This window comes from Microtus pennsylvanicus, chromosome 12, assembly GCF_037038515.1.
Source record: "Microtus pennsylvanicus isolate mMicPen1 chromosome 12, mMicPen1.hap1, whole genome shotgun sequence".
In the NCBI taxonomy this organism is placed as follows: domain Eukaryota; kingdom Metazoa; phylum Chordata; class Mammalia; order Rodentia; family Cricetidae; genus Microtus; species Microtus pennsylvanicus.
The window spans coordinates 48,431,684-48,449,563 of NC_134590.1; the positions used below are offsets into that span (position 1 = coordinate 48,431,684).

At 43.9% G+C, this 17,880-nt stretch overlaps 1 protein-coding gene across 1 annotated transcript in view; it reads left to right on the plus strand.

Moving 5' to 3' along the window:
• Adgra3 (adhesion G protein-coupled receptor A3) overlaps positions 1-16,478 on the plus strand; it is a 106,429-nt gene extending 89,951 nt beyond the window's left edge. The window contains exons 16-19 of the mRNA XM_075943566.1: positions 688-811; positions 8,848-8,993; positions 12,510-12,605; positions 12,746-16,478. Of these exons, the coding sequence (XP_075799681.1) occupies positions 688-811; positions 8,848-8,993; positions 12,510-12,605; positions 12,746-13,988 (1,609 nt within the window). The 3' untranslated portion in view covers positions 13,989-16,478. The remainder of the gene's footprint in view (positions 1-687; positions 812-8,847; positions 8,994-12,509; positions 12,606-12,745) is intronic.
• Positions 16,479-17,880: the final 1,402 nt, after the last annotated feature.

A 17,880-nucleotide genomic window follows, 5' to 3' on the forward strand; every position in this document is an offset into this window, starting at 1 on the left:
GTGACATTTTAGCAGAGGATTGGGATTCTGTTCATTGGAGTCACGGCTATGGAAACTTACTTTCTGATTGGAAGTAATGAACTAAAAGGATTTGTGAAACAGGAAACTCGCTTCACAAAAGATTCTGTTAGAACGTATTTTCCTATTTAAGCTGGACATGCCTGGCATTTCTTGACATTTGCTTTGGAAACAAAAGGTGATTTTGTTGTATTAAAAAAAAAAAAAGAAAAGAAAAAGAAAGACTTCAACATTTCATTACAAAAGGCCAGGAGGAAAGGCATTGGGCATTTAGGCTGTGTGTGCTAGCCTCCTCTGTCAGGACCCAAACCCATGGGCACACTGCAGACGTCTCCGCAGAGCCGAGCACATAATCCAGTCTTCTTAGACATCATTAGTGCCAGTTGTCCATCTTCCAACGGGGAGAATTTGCATAGCTGTAGAGGGCACTGTGATGCCATAGTGTCTTTTTAATACATAAAGCTAAGTGTTAAGAAACAATATTAAGTTAAATGGGTCCTCAAATTGTTTGTATTTGTATTTATAGTATGTGTTTCGTAAGTAAGGTTTTTAAATTTAAGGCGTTTACATGTTCCCCGTTGTGCAGCTGGACTTAACCCCTCGGTGCTTGTCAGAGCCCTGCTGCCAGCGTCACAGACCCGCTGTTCACATTGCTCTCTTTCCCAACAGCTTGATTCGGATCAGTCTCAAGAGCTGGCACATGCTCGTGAACTTGTGTTTTCATATTTTCCTGACCTGCGTGGTCTTCGTGGGAGGAATAACCCAGACCAGAAATGCCAGCGTCTGTCAAGCAGTAAGTCAAACTTGAAAGGTTTTAGGGTGGAAAAATATTATGATTCTAGAAAATAACTTTCGTTAAGTGTAAAACAAAAAACTTGTTTCCCTGGAGACGTCTTTTTACCTGCAGCCTGGCCTAAAGCGTGCCCACTAAGCAATCTTCCAAGGTTCTTGAGGTTTTGAGTACCTATTCCCAGCCTAATGACTAGCTCTAAAAGCTTGTTTCTGTCCTTGGCAATTGCCTGTTATCTGTCAAACCCTTTGCAGTGCTTAACGGTTCATTTAAATGTTTATAAAGTCCCTTTGAGTAAGAAAGATAAATGGCATTTTTTTTCTGACTGTAGATTTTAAATAGCTTAATCCACTGATGAAAACAAGAGGAATTGGGCAACACAAAGAAACCCATTAAATTTGGTAAATGTAAAGAATTAAATAGTCAACTCTTGCATTTACATTGTTACCTCTTCCCTTCAGGTATGTTACCTTATCCTCCTCCACGTAGGAATAGGAGATAATGTAGTTTTATTTCTTTATTTGTACTCTGCTTACCTAAGAATAATGACGAGTCAGACTGTGTGGATTTGCGTCTCAGTTCTACCACTTGTTGTCTGTGTTGTGGGGGCAGTTTGTTGGCCTGCTTTGAAATTGCGACATAAAACACAGCATGTGAAGTCTGCCCCCAGTGCATAGTACACAGGTGTGCCGTACTGCAATACTGCCCCTGCATCTTCTGTCAGAAACTTCCTGCTTCGTGCAACTCTGGGAGTGACCTCTCTGTACCCACCCAACAGCTGCTCCTGTATTCTTGTTGCTCCAACAGCTAGCAGTCTGGTCCCCCCCTCCCGCCCTTCGCTTCATGGTCTTTGACTACCAGGGTTATGTAACGTTTTACCATTGTATAATGTCCTTAAAGTTTATGTTGTTGAATATCACACAATTTCCTTCTTTATTATTGTCGAATAATATTCCATTTTAGGTCCTTTTTATATTTATTATAAACACTTAGGAACCATTTCTACCCCTTGGCTATTGTAGAGCTGCTGTGAACATAGAATATAAATATCAGTTTGAAGTCCTGATTCCCATAGTCAGTGCGTCTATCGTATTCCCTGCAAATTGAGGTGATAGTTAAATTGTTGGGTGATGTGACTTTATTATGTTAAAAAACAAAATAATTCACACACATATTACTAGAAATGGCATGAAAGTTTAGGAAAGACTAAGTATGACCTTAATGTACAACAGTCTCATGCCAGTATGCAGACATGATGTCTTGGTTACTTGCTTATTACAGTCTTAAGACAATATGACCAGTTAGGCATAGCAGCTCATACCTTTCATGCTAGCACTGAGGAGGTAGAGGCAGGCAGATCTCTGTGAGTTCAAGGCCAGCTTTCCCCCTCAAAAACCCACCATGACCAAGGCAGCTCTGTAAGAGAAAACATTGAATATGGAGCTTTCTGTACCAGCATGGCAGCTGTGCGGGCATGGCACTGGAGATGAGTAGGTTAAGTCTCAGGAAGGACATATGTCCAGAAAAATCAGCTCAAGATGGACTAGAAGGACTTCTCATGGTTAAATAAAAGCCAGCATTCCTCAGGAACTTAAGAAACAGTTTCCCGACTGCCAAAAGGAATCATTTCCCTTGTCTTTGGCAGAAGGGACACACGATCCTCCAATGACATATACATATGGTGGCATATCCAAGCCATGTTGGTCTCCAGACCCCCTCAGTCCTTATTCACAAGTACCCGTTAGACACTTCAAAGCCCCCATGCATGCCTCCTGGCCCTGCTTACTTCCCCCAGGGTATTTCAGTTCCTCTGCCCCATTTATAGTGGCAAGGTTTTCCTTCCCCACCTTTGCTATACTCCCTTCTCTCCCAGATAGCTCTGGCCATGCCCTGTCTGCTCCTTCTCTCTGCTCTCAGTCCGAGAGCGTACATCTAATCCACAGGTATGACTGATGGACATGGGGATCCCAGGATCCTGTGTATGCTGTTGGTTTGAATGTGAGGAGACATATCCTGTGAGGGAAGGAAAAGGTTTGCAAACCACTGGAGCCCTCAGTTTCACTCTTAGATTTAATGACCTTGCTCATGTGGGTGGGAGTATACACGTGGGTATGAATATTCATGGAGCGTTATATTCAGTAGCAGGAACCTGGGAGGAACTGAATGAGTGCCTGTCACAGACAGTGAGAAACTTAGGCCTGCAGTGAATAGTGAAGAACACAGCCAGCGAGGCTTAGGTAAAAACAGGCTGAGAAGTCATACTCACACTGATAGCTCTTCTTATTATGATAAAAATGATGAACGTAACCTACTTTCAACAAAGATAGGCAGTTGGAGAACATAGAAGAGTAAGAACAGAGGGTAGGTGATGGTACCTTGAATGGGGGTTATATGGTTAGATCGGGTTGGTGTCAAGTCTGCATTTAATCTTACTGGTGGACGTTTGGATGATTATTGCATGATGAACAAATTTATTAACACAGACAGAGGCCGTGCTTGGCCCAGTCATGTTGTGTTATGGCCTGTGGGTGATAAATCCATCATGGCAGTCCTGAGAACTAGCTTAAGGTATTTGAGTGTTTGTAAGAATTGCCGCGAAGACTCCGTGTCTGAGTTTTAGTGGTAGCAGCCGTCTTGTACTGACGTCTCAGTAAGTGTTATCTAGTGCTGCTCCCTGTGTTGTTGACACAGTCACATCTTGGCGGTGTGATGTGCTTGTGTCAGCCATTCCTCTGCCCTTGAAAGCGTATTTTCAGGTAATCAACCTGGGATCAGCACAGTGCACAGACAGAAGACAGCTTCTTTGTTCTTGCTCCTTCCCTATTGATGCCACTGCTTCTGGCTTACATGGGCAGCACCATCACTAACAGTTTAGAGATACCGTCCCTCATCTCCCACGATCAGGGCTTGCTGTAATCCTACAGTGCCTAATTACATTCCCTTTTCTCTGGACTCTAAGCTGCCACTGAATACTTAACTTTCCCCTAGGTGAGAATTGTATCAGTTTGGCTCGTCCTAAATTTATCTAGGAACCAACACAGGATCTGACCCATAGTAGGTGCTCTACAGTTACTTTAAAAAACAAAGAAGAAGAAGAAGCAGCAGCCTGTGTTTGAGGATAGAAATTAAGCCCCCGGCCTTGTCGAGCATATTTCCTGTAAATAGAACTGGCCACACTCATTGATTCAACTGTCCTCAATTTCATCCCCTAGTGCTTCTTGGTTTCCTGAAGCAGACACGTTAATTTATTCATTAAGGAAATGAATAGGAAGAGACCATTGCAAAAATGACCAAATGGTGTTTTACTATCTCTCTACAATGAAAAGGAGAGGCATTGCACGGACTTTCCAGTACCTCAGAACAAATGCTCCAGTTAAAGGTTTATAAAGAACGCTTTCAGTGTATAGCACTCAAGGCAGCATTTGTCTGGTACTCATCACTCAAGGCTCCTTGCTTACTCTTGCATTGTAACAGGAGTCCATTGGTTGGTCTGGGAGGAACGTGAGGAGTGCAGAACACTATGAGTGTTCAGGTCCTGGTGGGGAGAAAGTCGTTCTGTGCCTGCCTCATCCACTTGTACTAGTCTCTCACCCTAGCTGAGGCTTCTGTATTTCTCTTGTAAAATATGGGTCAGGCTGGCTGAATTAGCATGGCCCTTATGTTCTCCCAACTCTAAAATCCTGCTAGGCATGCCTTCCATCTAAGCGCCTGGGAGGGAGAGGTGAATAAGTCTCTTGAGTTCAAGGCCAACCTAGTCTGCACAGTGAGTTCCAGGCCAGCACAGTGAGACCCTGTCTCTGTATAAACTGAGTGTTTTGGCACCAGTTGTATGAACTAAGAGCATGACCGCTCCAAGGTGTGGTTGAGAAGAGGGTTTATATTGTAGATATGAAGGAAAAGTCCAGAGGAGAGAGAGGATCCTGAGACTGAACTTTGCTGGGAGAGGTGAGGAGAAAGAGAAGGGGAGCGCGAGAGGGGAAGAGGAAGAGCGTGCCAGCCAAGGCAGCCAAGAGAGGGAAGCTAAAGAGAGCACTGGAAGAGCTCTTGGCAGAGGTGACTGGGTCATATAGGAATGAGTAGCTGGGGGAAGGGATGCTCACGAGCTGGAGAAGCTTAGAGTAGAGGATCAGGTGAGAAGAACCTCAGGTAGTTGTGGCACCAAGAAAGCCAGCAGGCCAGCATGGGCTTGAGGATGCTAAAGGGATCCCAGTTAGCCATTTTCCTTTGGACCTACCTGACAGTCTCAGAGTGGACCAACCACCCAGTCACTGAGCCCTGATGTGTTCATTTTTAGGTGCTGTTTTGCATATGCACATAATTTATGCAGCTCTCCCTCCCCCCTTTCAGGAATCACATACTCTACCCATGGGATGGTGGTGTCCACAATTCTGTCCCACAGAGATTGGTAGAGAGTGTTAGAGGTGCCAGCTGCTGGCTTCCTAGATCAGTGCCAGTTTTCTGCTGCCTTTTACTGATTTTCAGAATGAGCTGGAGGAAGCAAAGAGGGAGGTAGAAGGGGCCTGTCCCAGAGTCGAGAGGAATCTGTGTTCTAGTTCACCATGTACCACTGGGTCATTGCTTGATTGTTCATTTTCTGCTTTTGGTTTTCTTAGCTTTGTGTTAAGGGATGGACCTTCTTTGATTGTTCTACTGTTCCATGATTATCTACAAATACAGTGCCAGCTGCCATTCTCCAGTGTCCTTTTATATCTGTTATTTGGAGAAGTGCTGTGCTGGCCTGGGAGAGCCAGAAGGGAAAATCTAATCAGGAAACAGGAAGCGCTGTCTACTTGCACCTGTGACTTTAACTTTTCTATTAACCCTAGGAGGCATTTTCTGCCTGTTGTGTAAGTGTGCAAACCAAATTCTGTAGAAATAAAGTGTCCCCCAGATCACTCACTAGGGGTGTGTCACAGCAGAGCCTAACTAAATGCTGAATCGTTTGATCTGATCTCCCCACCACCATTACTGTGCTCTGCCAAGGCCTAGGGCATTGTCGACCATCACACCTGTGTGAGGAGCCTGTTGGCTTCAGGGGACCTTGGTCCTGCAGCTTTAGGTTAGTGATGCTGACCTCAAGGTGATGCCAGGAGCCATAAGTCAGATAGCTTACAGAAATTTCTTTGTGGTCATGTGACTATCACTACTGGAAACTATTTATTTATTTTATTCTATTCTATCCTTTCTTTCATTCTCCTTTCCTTTTTTGTTTTTGTTTTGTTTTTGTTTTGTTTTTGTTTTTTGTTGTTGTTGTTGTTCTTCAAGACAGGGTTTCTCTGTGTAATTTTTATCCTGGAACTCCCTCTGGAGACCAGACTGACTTCAAACTCTCAGAGATCCACTTGAATTAAAGGTGTACACCACAGCCCAGAAGCTGTTTCTTTTCATTTCTGCCTGTTCACATATGATTATATTCATCATACTGGTGATTTTTGTGTCTGCTACAGTGAATGCTACAGTGACTTAGTTTAAAAAGCGGCTTACGTATTTCAGAGTATATATTACTACGTAAGTAACGTAAGTGGGGCTTACTCCTCTCCTTCTTATGTAAGATTTAATTACATTTTAAATTATGTGTCTGCATGTATGTGTGTTTTGAGGGATGTGTGTATGAGGCTGATGCCCACACGGGCCAGAATTATTGGGTCCCCTGAAACTGACTTATAGACAGTTGTGAACCAACCACTCAACATGGGTGCTGGAAAGAGAGCCTGGTTTCTGTACAAGAGCAGCATTCAGCTTCCAGCCCTGAGGCTCATACTTTATACCCATATGCAGTGTGAAAATAACTGTTCTTCTCCATCCCCCACAATTGCTTGTGTGTGTGAACATTGTCCCCCTGTGTGTAGAGGCCCAAAGTTTTACCTTCTTCTTCTTCTTCTTCTTCTTCTTCTTCTTCTTCTTCTTCTTCTTCTTCTTCTTCTTCTTCTTCTTCTTCTTCTTCTTCTTCTTCTTCTTCTTCTTCTCCTTCTCCTTCTCCTTCTCCTTCTCCTTCTCCTTCTCCTTCTCCTTCTCCTTCTCCTTCTCCTTCTCCTTCTCCTTATTATTATTATTATTATTAAGATAGGGTCTCTCTCAGAGCCTGGAGCTCGCTGACATGGCTCCTTGGTCCATCTAACTCACTTGTTCTAGGGATCACTTATCTCCTGAGTGCTGGGAGCACAGGTGACTGCCTTGCCCACCCAGCTTTCTTTTGGGTTCTGGAGATCTAAACTCTGGTCCTCAAACTTTCACAGTAGTGTTTCTCTCTGGTCCAAGGTAACTTTCTTCAGTAATGACATGTTACTTTTAATGAGCCCTTTACATGCCCCATGGATTAATTCTTTCTAACCTGTTTAGAAAATTCCCAGCTCTTCGATGTAGTTGGGTTGTACTTTATGCACTGCCCAAGTGTTGGATGAAAAGTACCACACAACCAGGGAACTCCTGGATCTCAGTTCTCTTTTCCTGGTTCTTGTGGATTGATGATTTGTTATGTGACTTGCTGAACACTTCTATTTTCATAATCGTTTTAGTGTAAGGTATTCTGAAGAATGAATACATTTGTAGAAATTTAGAAATGCTATAGAAAACAGAGACTGACTCTTTTTTTTCTCCTTAGAAGAAGTTTCTGCCTTGCCCCTGTTTTGAAATGTTTACCACTTACTGTATTTAACAGTTCTGCTTTCCAGCAGTAAAAAACCCTATCATTTTGAGTAAAAGCTCAGTGATTCCTCTTGAATATACTGGTTTCTATGTGGCAAATTTACTTACGCTATTTTTCGGACGGCACAAAGGGGTATGTCATTTTTAATCTGTGAACTTGGCTTTCCTAACAAGTCAGCAAAACTGATGGGAACCAAGGAGCTATTTCTGTCCCTTGGAGATCTCCATGACTTCTGACTTTTCTAGTTCAGCTCATCGGGATGCCCTGTCCTGGCACTTCCAGTCTGCAGGGTTTATTCTGGGCAGAGACTCTCCTGGTTAAAAGCCATTTGGACTTTTGTGCCCCTGGGCTTGAGCTGCAGATCAGCTCTTGTTCTTTTGTTGCTGACCTGGGTTTGGCAGTGTCAGTGTGGTTTAGATTTTTCTTGATGTTTTTCAGTTCTACAACTTTACCTGTAGTAACTGTGGGAAGGAAAGTACTGTCCCGGGATTTAGTCCTCGGCACTACGTAAAACCATGTGTGGGGAAACGCCCTGTACTTGGGAACCCAGGAGGTTGAGGGGGTTGTAGGAGTTCAGAGTCACCCTCCACCACACAGTGATATTGAAGTTAGTCTAGGAATCTTGACATCCAAAAGAAGCAAAGAAGCAAGAACAACAACCATTGGAAAAGATAACAAGTCATTAGTTAAGAAAGCTAGCCATGATGTCATGCTTATAAATCTAGCACTCTGGAAGCTGAGCCAGGAGGATTGCTGTAAGTTCAAGACTAATATCGGTTACATAGTGAGTTATAGGCCACTCTGGGTTACAGATTGAGTCTTAGTCTGACACCCTGCTCCCATACCATAAAAAAAAAAAAAAAAAAACGTTCTATGTCCTTGCTCTGGTGATATAGAGTGTTTTTTTTTCTTTAAAAAAAAAAGTTGCAAGCCTTGTGTCCCCTTTCATCATGATGTAGAATTTCATCCTTAGCCAGGTGATGCAATAGGTCATGTGATCAGCATACTTCCTGTCATCACTAACAAATGAGTTTAATCTGTGTCATGTGCTGCACTGCAGTTACACTGTCAGGTGCCTACTGTGCCCTTGGTTTTGTGCGCATTCGGTCTCCAGTGCTGTTTGTTGGTGAATTCCTGGCTCCCAGTCAGAGCCCAGGTATCTTTCTCAAGAACGTACTATGTGCTGTTATGTTCCTGTTGCCTCCGTCTTCTCTGCTCCTTCTTTCTGTAACCAGAAAGATGAACTGATAAATTGCATTATCTGTTAACAGCCTTAATTTCTTCGTGAGCATGAAAAGGAGTCGATTACAATATACCTTCATATGCTTTTTAATCAGACTTGAGAAAACAGTTTTCCTTTTAATTTTCATATGTCGCCCAATCTTCCTTATAGGTTGGGATCATTCTTCATTATTCTACCCTTGCCACGGTGTTGTGGGTTGGAGTCACTGCTAGAAACATCTATAAACAAGTTACTAAGAAAGCTAAGAGATGCCAGGATCCTGATGAGCCACCCGCTCCTCCACGACCAATGCTCAGGTATCCTGAACCTTTGCTGTATCTCAAGTGTTCATTAAGTATTGTGTTTGCTTTAGTTGAAGCACAATCATAAGTTGTAACAGCAAGAAACATTGGTGTGGCTTTTAGGGGTCAAAGGAAGGACTTGTAAGCCGGACTGACTGGCCGGAAGTGTTATCAGCATCTATGTCTCCACTGTGGGTTGCTTGCAAGCACGGAGGTGGGATTAGCTTTATTGTCAGCTCTATGGAATATTAGCTTTTTGAATTTTTTTGAGGTCATGTGTCATTGATCTTAATCTCAAGAATTAATTTCTTCTCCCTGCAAAAGACAAAATGAGTTTGGAGTTATAGATCCTTTCTGCCCGTTATAATAAGAAGAGTTGTGAGTGGATTGATGGTTCTAGATGAGCAAAACCGTCAGCGGTGAGTGGGTTCATAGAAGGCTGACAACACCCCCTGCCCCTGAGTCTGCAGAGCTGGCTGTGGACTGTGGAATACCTGCTCAGGCTTCTTAAAAGTAGAGAATTGCACATACAGAGAAAAGCCACTCATGTGGGAGGAGGGCACATGCCGAGCCATTGGCATGAGCCTGGCTTTGGGGTTAAGATAGTGGTAGAGGTCCCCTGTAAATAACAGAGGAAGCCGAGACCTGTAGATTGCTGAGCCTAGGGTCTGTGGCCTGCGGGAGCAGGAATTCTGGCGGTAATAGTCTGGTAGAGGGCTTTGAGATTAATTTTCCTAGAGAGTCTTTTTTTTTTTAATTTACATCAGATAGAAGCTAGTGAGAAACCAAATAAACGATTTAAGTCCATCCTGGGGGAACTAGTGCATTTGTTAGATTTACCTTCATGAGCGTGGGTGACTTGGACAGCAGTGTCTCAACCGTCCCACCCCAGCATAGGAAAGCTACGTGATTGAATTCATGTGGATCAGGCAGGCGGTTCCTTAATGGAGAGTTCGCTCTGCTTTAGGGATCCCTTACTGCCTGCCGTACCTCAGGGAACTTACCCCTGAGTTGTGTAAGTTGTGTAAACTTCATGAGTTTTGTGTATTCTTGAGGATGTCATGCATCTGATGCCTGCCTCTTCCAGGAATGGGTTGTTGCAATACAGAGCAAAGAGCTTCGTGGTGAATAAGTCCTTTTAAATATGGACGGCTGCAGGAAATCTTTAACTCAGGAGGTGGCCTTACGGTGTCATTTTACGACAGTGTGGCATGAAGTGTGGAGTATAAATTGGGATGCTTGAAAATAGGAATGTCAGCGAGTCACTGGGGTTGGCCCTGAGAGGGCTGAAGCCAGGGAGTGTGAGCCAGGTGTGTGAGGCAGCTTCTATGGGACTGGCGATGAGCTGGGGTTGGACTGAAGAGTGTGAGGGTCAGAAAAGTGAAGGAGTCTGGGTGGTTCCAGTGAGTTGGCCTTCTCTGCAGGTGGCGTTTCCTTCAGCTGCAAATGCTGCAGGGAAAGTAGCTGTGGTGGGTATGGGGGTAAGCACGAGGGAGGCTTACCAGTGCTCAACCCAGTTCAGCTCTAGGTGCTGCTGGCACCGAAGCCCTGATAGTGAACAAGGTCTAGGGAGGAGTTAGAAGTGTAGTGATCCTGGGCCGCATCTGTTTTCACTGGGTGGGCTGGGGGAAGAAATGGAAGAAAACACCAGGCAGAGTAGATAACTCCAGAGCTCATCAGTTTGCTCAGTCAGCCTGCAGAGTCACCAAAGGATGAGGACAGGTACCTGTCATTGTGTGAAGAATGTTGACTTTGCTGAGTGAGAGTCCGGCAAATCCCATCCTCTGCCGGTCGTCCTCTGGGTTCTAAGAAAAGCATGAAGCTTTAAGGAAAAGCACCATGAGATCCAAACCCTAGGACACCCTGCCCCTGCAATGGCCAACAAGCTTTCCCTCTGCTTCCTGCATGGAAGGCTGCTGCTTGCTCCCCTGGCTCTGAGTCTTGGGCTTAGTTAAGGCACCTAGCAGTGCGGCTGTATTCAGGGGCAGCTGGTGCATCACAGTACTGTTGATTTCAGGGGCAGCTGGTGCATCACAGTACTGTTGATTTCAGGGGCAGCTGGTGCATCACAGTGCTGCTGCATGCAGGGCAGTTGGTGCATCACTATAAGCGGGAAATGAGGTAGGTGATGGTATGTGCGTCCGTGGGTGTGACAGTGAGACACTAGAAAGTAGTTCAGGCAGGAAAAGTCAGAAGATGGAGACACTTGAACTTGTGTATAAGCAGAGCAGAAGAGACAGTGAAGAAGACCTGAAGACCCATAGCTGCACGTGAGGGACTGTTAACAGGACATTACAGGAGGGGTAGCGAGGCAAAGCAAATGCAAAAGGAAGACTTTTCCAGGAAAGCCAGTGGGAATTGGTGTGGCAGGAATAGGAGGGCCACAGTTCTTGGCATTCACTGTCAATGAAACGTGGAAGGCGTAGTTCCAGACTTCCAGGGCAGCTCGTGACTTCAGCAAACTGGCGTCATATTAGAGATACTTGTAACTGAGTATGATGAAGAAAATGTTTCAGACAAGCTTTTCACGTGGGCCACTCATGATTTAGAGCAGCTTTTCAGGAACGGGTAATACAGGCTTCTGGCTGTCCTGGGTGATCTCGACCTGGGACAGCAATGCCTTTTTAGGGGGTCGGAGAATTCAGATGCCCTAGCTACAAACAAAGCTTTCCTTGGCAGGAATATCAGTGCCTTGTCTACCACAGTTCCTTAAACGAAGCTAATTTATGATTGTGTTTATATGTTTGTGTGTGCGTGTCGGTGTGTGTAGAGCCCAGAGGACAGCTGTGAGTGTCATCCTCAGGAATAAGGCTAGACTAACTGGCCAGGATACCAAGGGTTCTCTGCTTCCAGATCAACAGCATGGAAATTAGAAGTGTGTTCCACCATGCCCAGCTTTTACATGCGTGCCAGGGATCAAATGTAGGCTCTCCTACTTAGAAGACAGACTCTTTATCAACAGAGTGTTCTCTCCACCTTTTCTTGTTTTTATTTTCAACTGTTTGCTTCATGGGGAAAGAGACAGGTTTTTGTACTCTGGAAGCTTCTGGAGTCCTGATGTCCTCCCTGTTCTCAGTTTGTGGTAGAGGTCTTGGTTGAGCATGAACCAAGCTCTAACACATCACCATATTTTATGTGTGTGACTCTTAAAAGTTGCCGTGTCATAGACTGACATTTTTGCTTCAGCAACTGAATTTAGTGGAAGCCTCTTTCCCTGAAAATACTACCAGCTAAAGCCTTACCTAGACCCAAGTGTTCTTCGGCGTGGCCACAGGGGGGCAGCAGCTGACCAGCTTTCTTCAGCTCAGAGCCTTTCCGCAAAAGAAACAAGTCAACAAAAAAGCATGGCAGAACAAAAATGTCAAAGGCGGGGGGTTGGGGGGTGATTTAAAAAAGCAGTTACTGAAAGTTGTCTCAGTGTGTTCCTGGAATGAGAGTAATTAGCCTCCACAGATGACCTGTGAAGTGTTTCGATGTCGTACTAAGTCTGTGTGTCTTATAGACAGGATAACAAGCCAATGTCCCTCCTAGGTTCTACCTGATTGGTGGCGGGATCCCCATCATAGTGTGTGGCATTACTGCAGCAGCGAACATCAAGAACTATGGCAGCCGGCCCGGTGCACCCTAGTGAGTACTGTGTAGTACTGTGTTCTCTGTATGCCGAGCCCACTGCTTCTGGAGCAGTTTGCAGGCACCGCAGTTGGTAGCAGCTCCTAAGTGCTTTGAAACACAGAGTGTCTAAACTCATTCCCCATGTTCTCTCCTAGTTGCTGGATGGCCTGGGAACCGTCCTTGGGAGCCTTCTATGGACCTGCCAGTTTCATTACTTTTGTAAACTGTATGTACTTTCTCAGCATATTTATTCAGTTAAAAAGACACCCTGAGCGCAAATATGAGCTCAAGGAACCCACAGAGGAGCAGCAGAGATTGGCAGCCAACGAGAATGGGGAAATAAATCATCAGGACTCCATGTCTTTGTCTCTCATCTCGACATCCACGTTGGAAAATGAGCACAGTTTTCAGTCTCAGCTTTTGGGAGCCAGCCTTACTTTGCTCTTGTATGTGGCCTTGTGGATGTTTGGGGCCATGGCTGTTTCTTTGTATTACCCTTTGGACTTGGTTTTCAGCTTCTTTTTCGGAGCCGCGTGTCTAAGCTTCAGTGCCTTCATCACGGTGCACCATTGCGTCAACAGGGAGGACGTGAGACTTGCCTGGATCATGATGTGCTGCCCAGGGCGGAGCTCATACTCAGTGCAAGTCAACGTCCAGCCCCCCAACTCAAGCGGTCCTAATGGAGAGGCACCCAAGTGCACCAACAGCAGTGCAGAGTCTTCATGCACCAACAAAAGTGCATCCAGCTTCAAAAACTCTTCCCAGGGCTGCAAGCTGACAAACTTGCAGGCTGCCGCAGCGCAGTACCACAGCAACGCCTTACCTGTGAATGCCGCACCCCAGCTGGATAACAGTCTGACAGAACACTCGATGGATAATGACATTAAAATGCACGTGGCTCCTTTAGACGTGCAGTTTCGAACAAACATGCACCCAAACCGCCACCATAAAAACCGAAGTAAAGGACACCGGGCCAGCAGACTCACAGTCCTGCGAGAGTACGCCTACGACGTCCCAACGAGCGTGGAAGGAAGCATGCAGAATGGCTTGCCTAAGAGCCGGTCAGGAAACAATGAAGGACACTCGAGGAGTCGGAGGGCTTATTTAGCCTATAGAGAGAGACAGTACAACCCACCCCAACAAGACAGCAGTGATGCTTGTAGCACACTTCCCAAAAGCAGCCGGAATGTTGAAAAGCCTGTTTCAACTAGTAGTAAGAAGGAGACACCGAGGAAGCCAACTGCAGCTGACCTTGAAAGTCAGCAGAAATCTTACGGGCTGAACTTAGCCGTGCAGAATGGACCAGTTAAGAGCAATGCGCAGGAGGGGCCCTTGCTAGCTACTGACAGTACTGGTAATGTGAGGACTGGACTATGGAAGCACGAAACGACTGTGTAGCCTTGCGGCGGCTTCCCACACAAAGTCGGTCCAAATGTGATACTCACATTCCTTTAAGCTACGAACTCTTAGACACAAACTGTTTACAGCTGCCTTAGGGATTCAGAACATCCAAATATGCTTGTGAGTTTTGGGATTTACTTATTTTATATTCCTAAATTGTCACCCCCTCCTCATCAAGAATTAAAAAAAAAAATCCTTTAAAACCTTGTTTGACTTGTCAAAGCACCAATACGATAATTTCTTAGAGATTGCTCTGTCTACTTAACATTTCAGGCTTGTATTTAATGAAATAAATAGGAGCTTGGTTTTGTGCTGATGGTTTACTTTTAACATTGTGAAAAGCATTTTCGGAGCTGGTAAGATAGCTCCATGGGTTAATGGTGCTTGCCTCCAAGTCTGTTAGTTTGTGAGTTGTAAACCTAGTGCCCTTAGGGTGGATAGAGGAAAGTCTCCTAAGTGTTCCCCTGGTCCATATGTGCCTCCACCTTCACCTATATATACACACAAATAAATAAATGTAATACATTCTAAGAGCATTTTTAGCTCTATTTTAAAAAAGTTTTTGTAGTGGTGTCTTTTCAAGGTGAATCAGGCATAAATAAATTATCAGATGTACTGTTGGCTCATCTGTACTGATTAAAGCGGTTATGTCTGTGGGATTTCTGAGTTGAAGTTTCATAAATACAGTTTTAAAAGTTATAAGGGTTGAAAAGATCTCACAGAATGGTTTTTAAGAATGGGAATACTGTAGGAACCTGTGTGTAAATCGCATAATTTTGCCACATCACTTTTACCCTATTGGTGTTATTTTCCATAGCTTCTCAATGGTTTATATTTCAATTCAACTTTCTTTTATTTTTTTCTTTTTCCTTTTCCACCTTTTCTTCTTTTCTACTCATGCAAGGATCTCATGTGTCTCAGGTTGACTTCCAGATTGCTACATACCTGTGGATAACCTTGAACTCCTATTCTTTCTCCACCTCCCAGTTGCTGAAATGACAGATGCATAGCACCAGGTCCAGTTTATATAGTGTTGAGACACAGACTCGGGGCTTTGAACACTGAGCAAGTATTCTCCCAACTAAGTCACATCCATGGCTGCGAGTTAACTTTTTTGATGGTTGTTTTGGTGTGCCTGAGGGTCCCACATGCCTGCTCTTCATTGAATACACAGAAAGCTCGCATGTGAGACTCACATTCTCTCTGGAGTCTCCAAGATTAGCCCTATGTTGACTTATGCTTTGTGCCTCACTGAAAGTGCTTTTTGCTCCATGCTAAAGTACTGCCCTTTATATTCCATCGCAGTGGGAAACAATTCTGATGCAGAAACATCATTAGTTGTCATTAGCTGTCAGAACCCAGTCTTACCAGGTTCGTTTTCTGTGAGATACGGTGCTGGGGAAAAAATATCACACAACTCAGCCATAGAAGTCTCCAGTTTGAATCCAATCAAACTCAACAGCACATGGTCAAGAAAGTACTAAAAGAGGCAATCAGCTTCCCTTAGATGTCGGCCACGGAGACAGTGACATCACTGTGGGCATCCTCAGCCGCATTCCAGACCGACTCCTCAGCACCACACTACTCTTGGTAGTCATGGTGTGTGACTAGAGAAACAACTGGTTTTGGTTTGCGATAATACAACTGACACTTCTGTTCAAGCCTTTATTGCATGTCTTTCTGGCGGGGAAACAAGGCAAACGGCCAGGAGATTGCTGTTTGCACATTCTGTCTGTCTGCTTTTCAGCCAAGTATTGGAAAACTACAGTAGCCGAAGAGCAGTGAATGGTTCTTTTTCTATTACCAGTCTTGCTTTTCCGATATCCCTCAGTGTGTGAGGTTAGTTTTTCTGTGTTGCTGCTCTGCTCATGATGAGAACATCACTGTTGTTCCTTCTCTGCCTCTCGGTCAGAAACAAGAGGCAATTCTCTTGCCATTCAATGGGCATTACTAATTTAAACAAACCTTCTTCAAACAACAGGAAGGAGGGATTCTAAAAGATCCATGTAATTGGAAAAAATGGAGCTTCTACTTTTTAGATTGGTTTTTGTTTTTTTCTTGAGCCAGTGTGTTATGTCATGTAGTTCCGGTTCACCTTGAGTTCTGCGTGTAGCTAAGGATGACCTTGGGTACCTGCTCCTCCTGCCTCCTCTGCCTGCTATGGAAGATTTCAGTGTTGAGTGACAGTCTGGGTACTGCACTCAGTGCTCAGATACACTGGCCTAAGTGGGGAAGGTGGTTATCACCTGGAAAGGGATGCGTGTTGACTTTCTGCATCCTTTGTATTCGATGGAATTAAAATTTGATGCTCATGTATAGGATATGAATAATGCATTCCGTTTACCCCCATTTTTCTCATTTATGATTTATGGTTGCTGGCTGAAATTTCTGTATTTTTCATGGAATTGTAACCTGTTAACAGGTAATTCAGTCTTAGATGGAGGTCAGCACTTCATTTTTCTTATTAAAAAGATTTGACAACTGAGATTGACAAATTTCTGAGGTTTTGAATTTCTGCTGAGTTAATGCCATCTCTGGGATGAGAGATTAGAAAATGTCTTTTCTAATGGTGAAGCTCTTGGGCTTGGTGCCACCTTTGGTTCTGTGGGAGGTTGCTATGTATAATTTCATCAGACTATACACACATCTTTAGTTGCTCTGAGTTTTATTTTGGAGCATAGTTGGTAATATTTAGGGGAAATACAATTGTTTTTTTTTTATTCCATGAAAGTAAATCTTTAAACCATGCCATCTAACAAGAGTTATTATACTGTATATACTTTATTGCATTTTATTTTGTTTTGAGGGGGCATGAGTGGAAGCGAGAGAAACTTTAGCAGTTGATTCTTTCCTTCCACCCTGTAGGCCCAGGGTGTCAAACTCAGGTTGTCTGATTTAGTGACGCGTTCTTTACAGTTGAGCCATCTTGCCAACTGTTTATCTGTATGTACATAACTCAGTGACCTACTTTTTAACTTAAATGTTAGAAAGATGGTCTTTGTATGAGTACTTTTGCATTAAACCACTAGAATCAAATGCTAAAGTAAATGTGTTTAAAATTTCAGATGATTAATAGGCGATTAGCTGATTTCCAGCTTGGTGCTGTTTTGCATATCCACAGCAGCATAATCATGTTCGGTTTATTTATATAAATGGTGGATGTAAATGGGAAGATATGTCTAGATGCTGATTGGGCTCATTCTGGAGGAATAATGCTAATTCTGACTTGTGTGTTTCATGAATTGAATTCATAACACCCCAACCAACGTTGGTTGAGAACATAAAAATGGAAGAAGGAAACAGAGCCTAGAACAGAGCGTATCCTACATGCCCACAGACTGGCCAAGAACTTACGGTCCTCCTGCATCAGTTACTGGAGAACTGAGATCATAGGTGTGCACTACCATACCTGCTTTTACTTAATTTTAATGTAGTCAGCCTTCTTTTTCTAGGTACTTGTTCTTCATCTAGATTCAGCCAACTATGAATAGGATATAATTTAAATAAATATTTGTTCTGAGCCGTGCAGGCCTTCTCTCATCGTCCCATAAATAGTACAGTGCATCTATTGCAGATGTACTGTTGACAGAGCATGAGATAGGAGGTGCTCAAAGTGGGAGGCACTGACGAGGCTATATGCAAATACTGTGCCATCTGTGAGTGATTTGAGTATCTGGGACTTTTTGAGGGAGAAAGGTTCCGGGAACAAGCCCCAAGATACAGAGGGATAAGGTTTCTATTTTTTTTTTATACAAGAAATGGTGTATTTGTAACTAGTTAATGTTTTTGCAATTCAAATTTTCCATCGCTTATTTTTCTGTGGTGGTATTAACATCTATATTGATGCATTCGTGCAGATTGATCAAATTCTCTTGTCTTTACTGAGCTG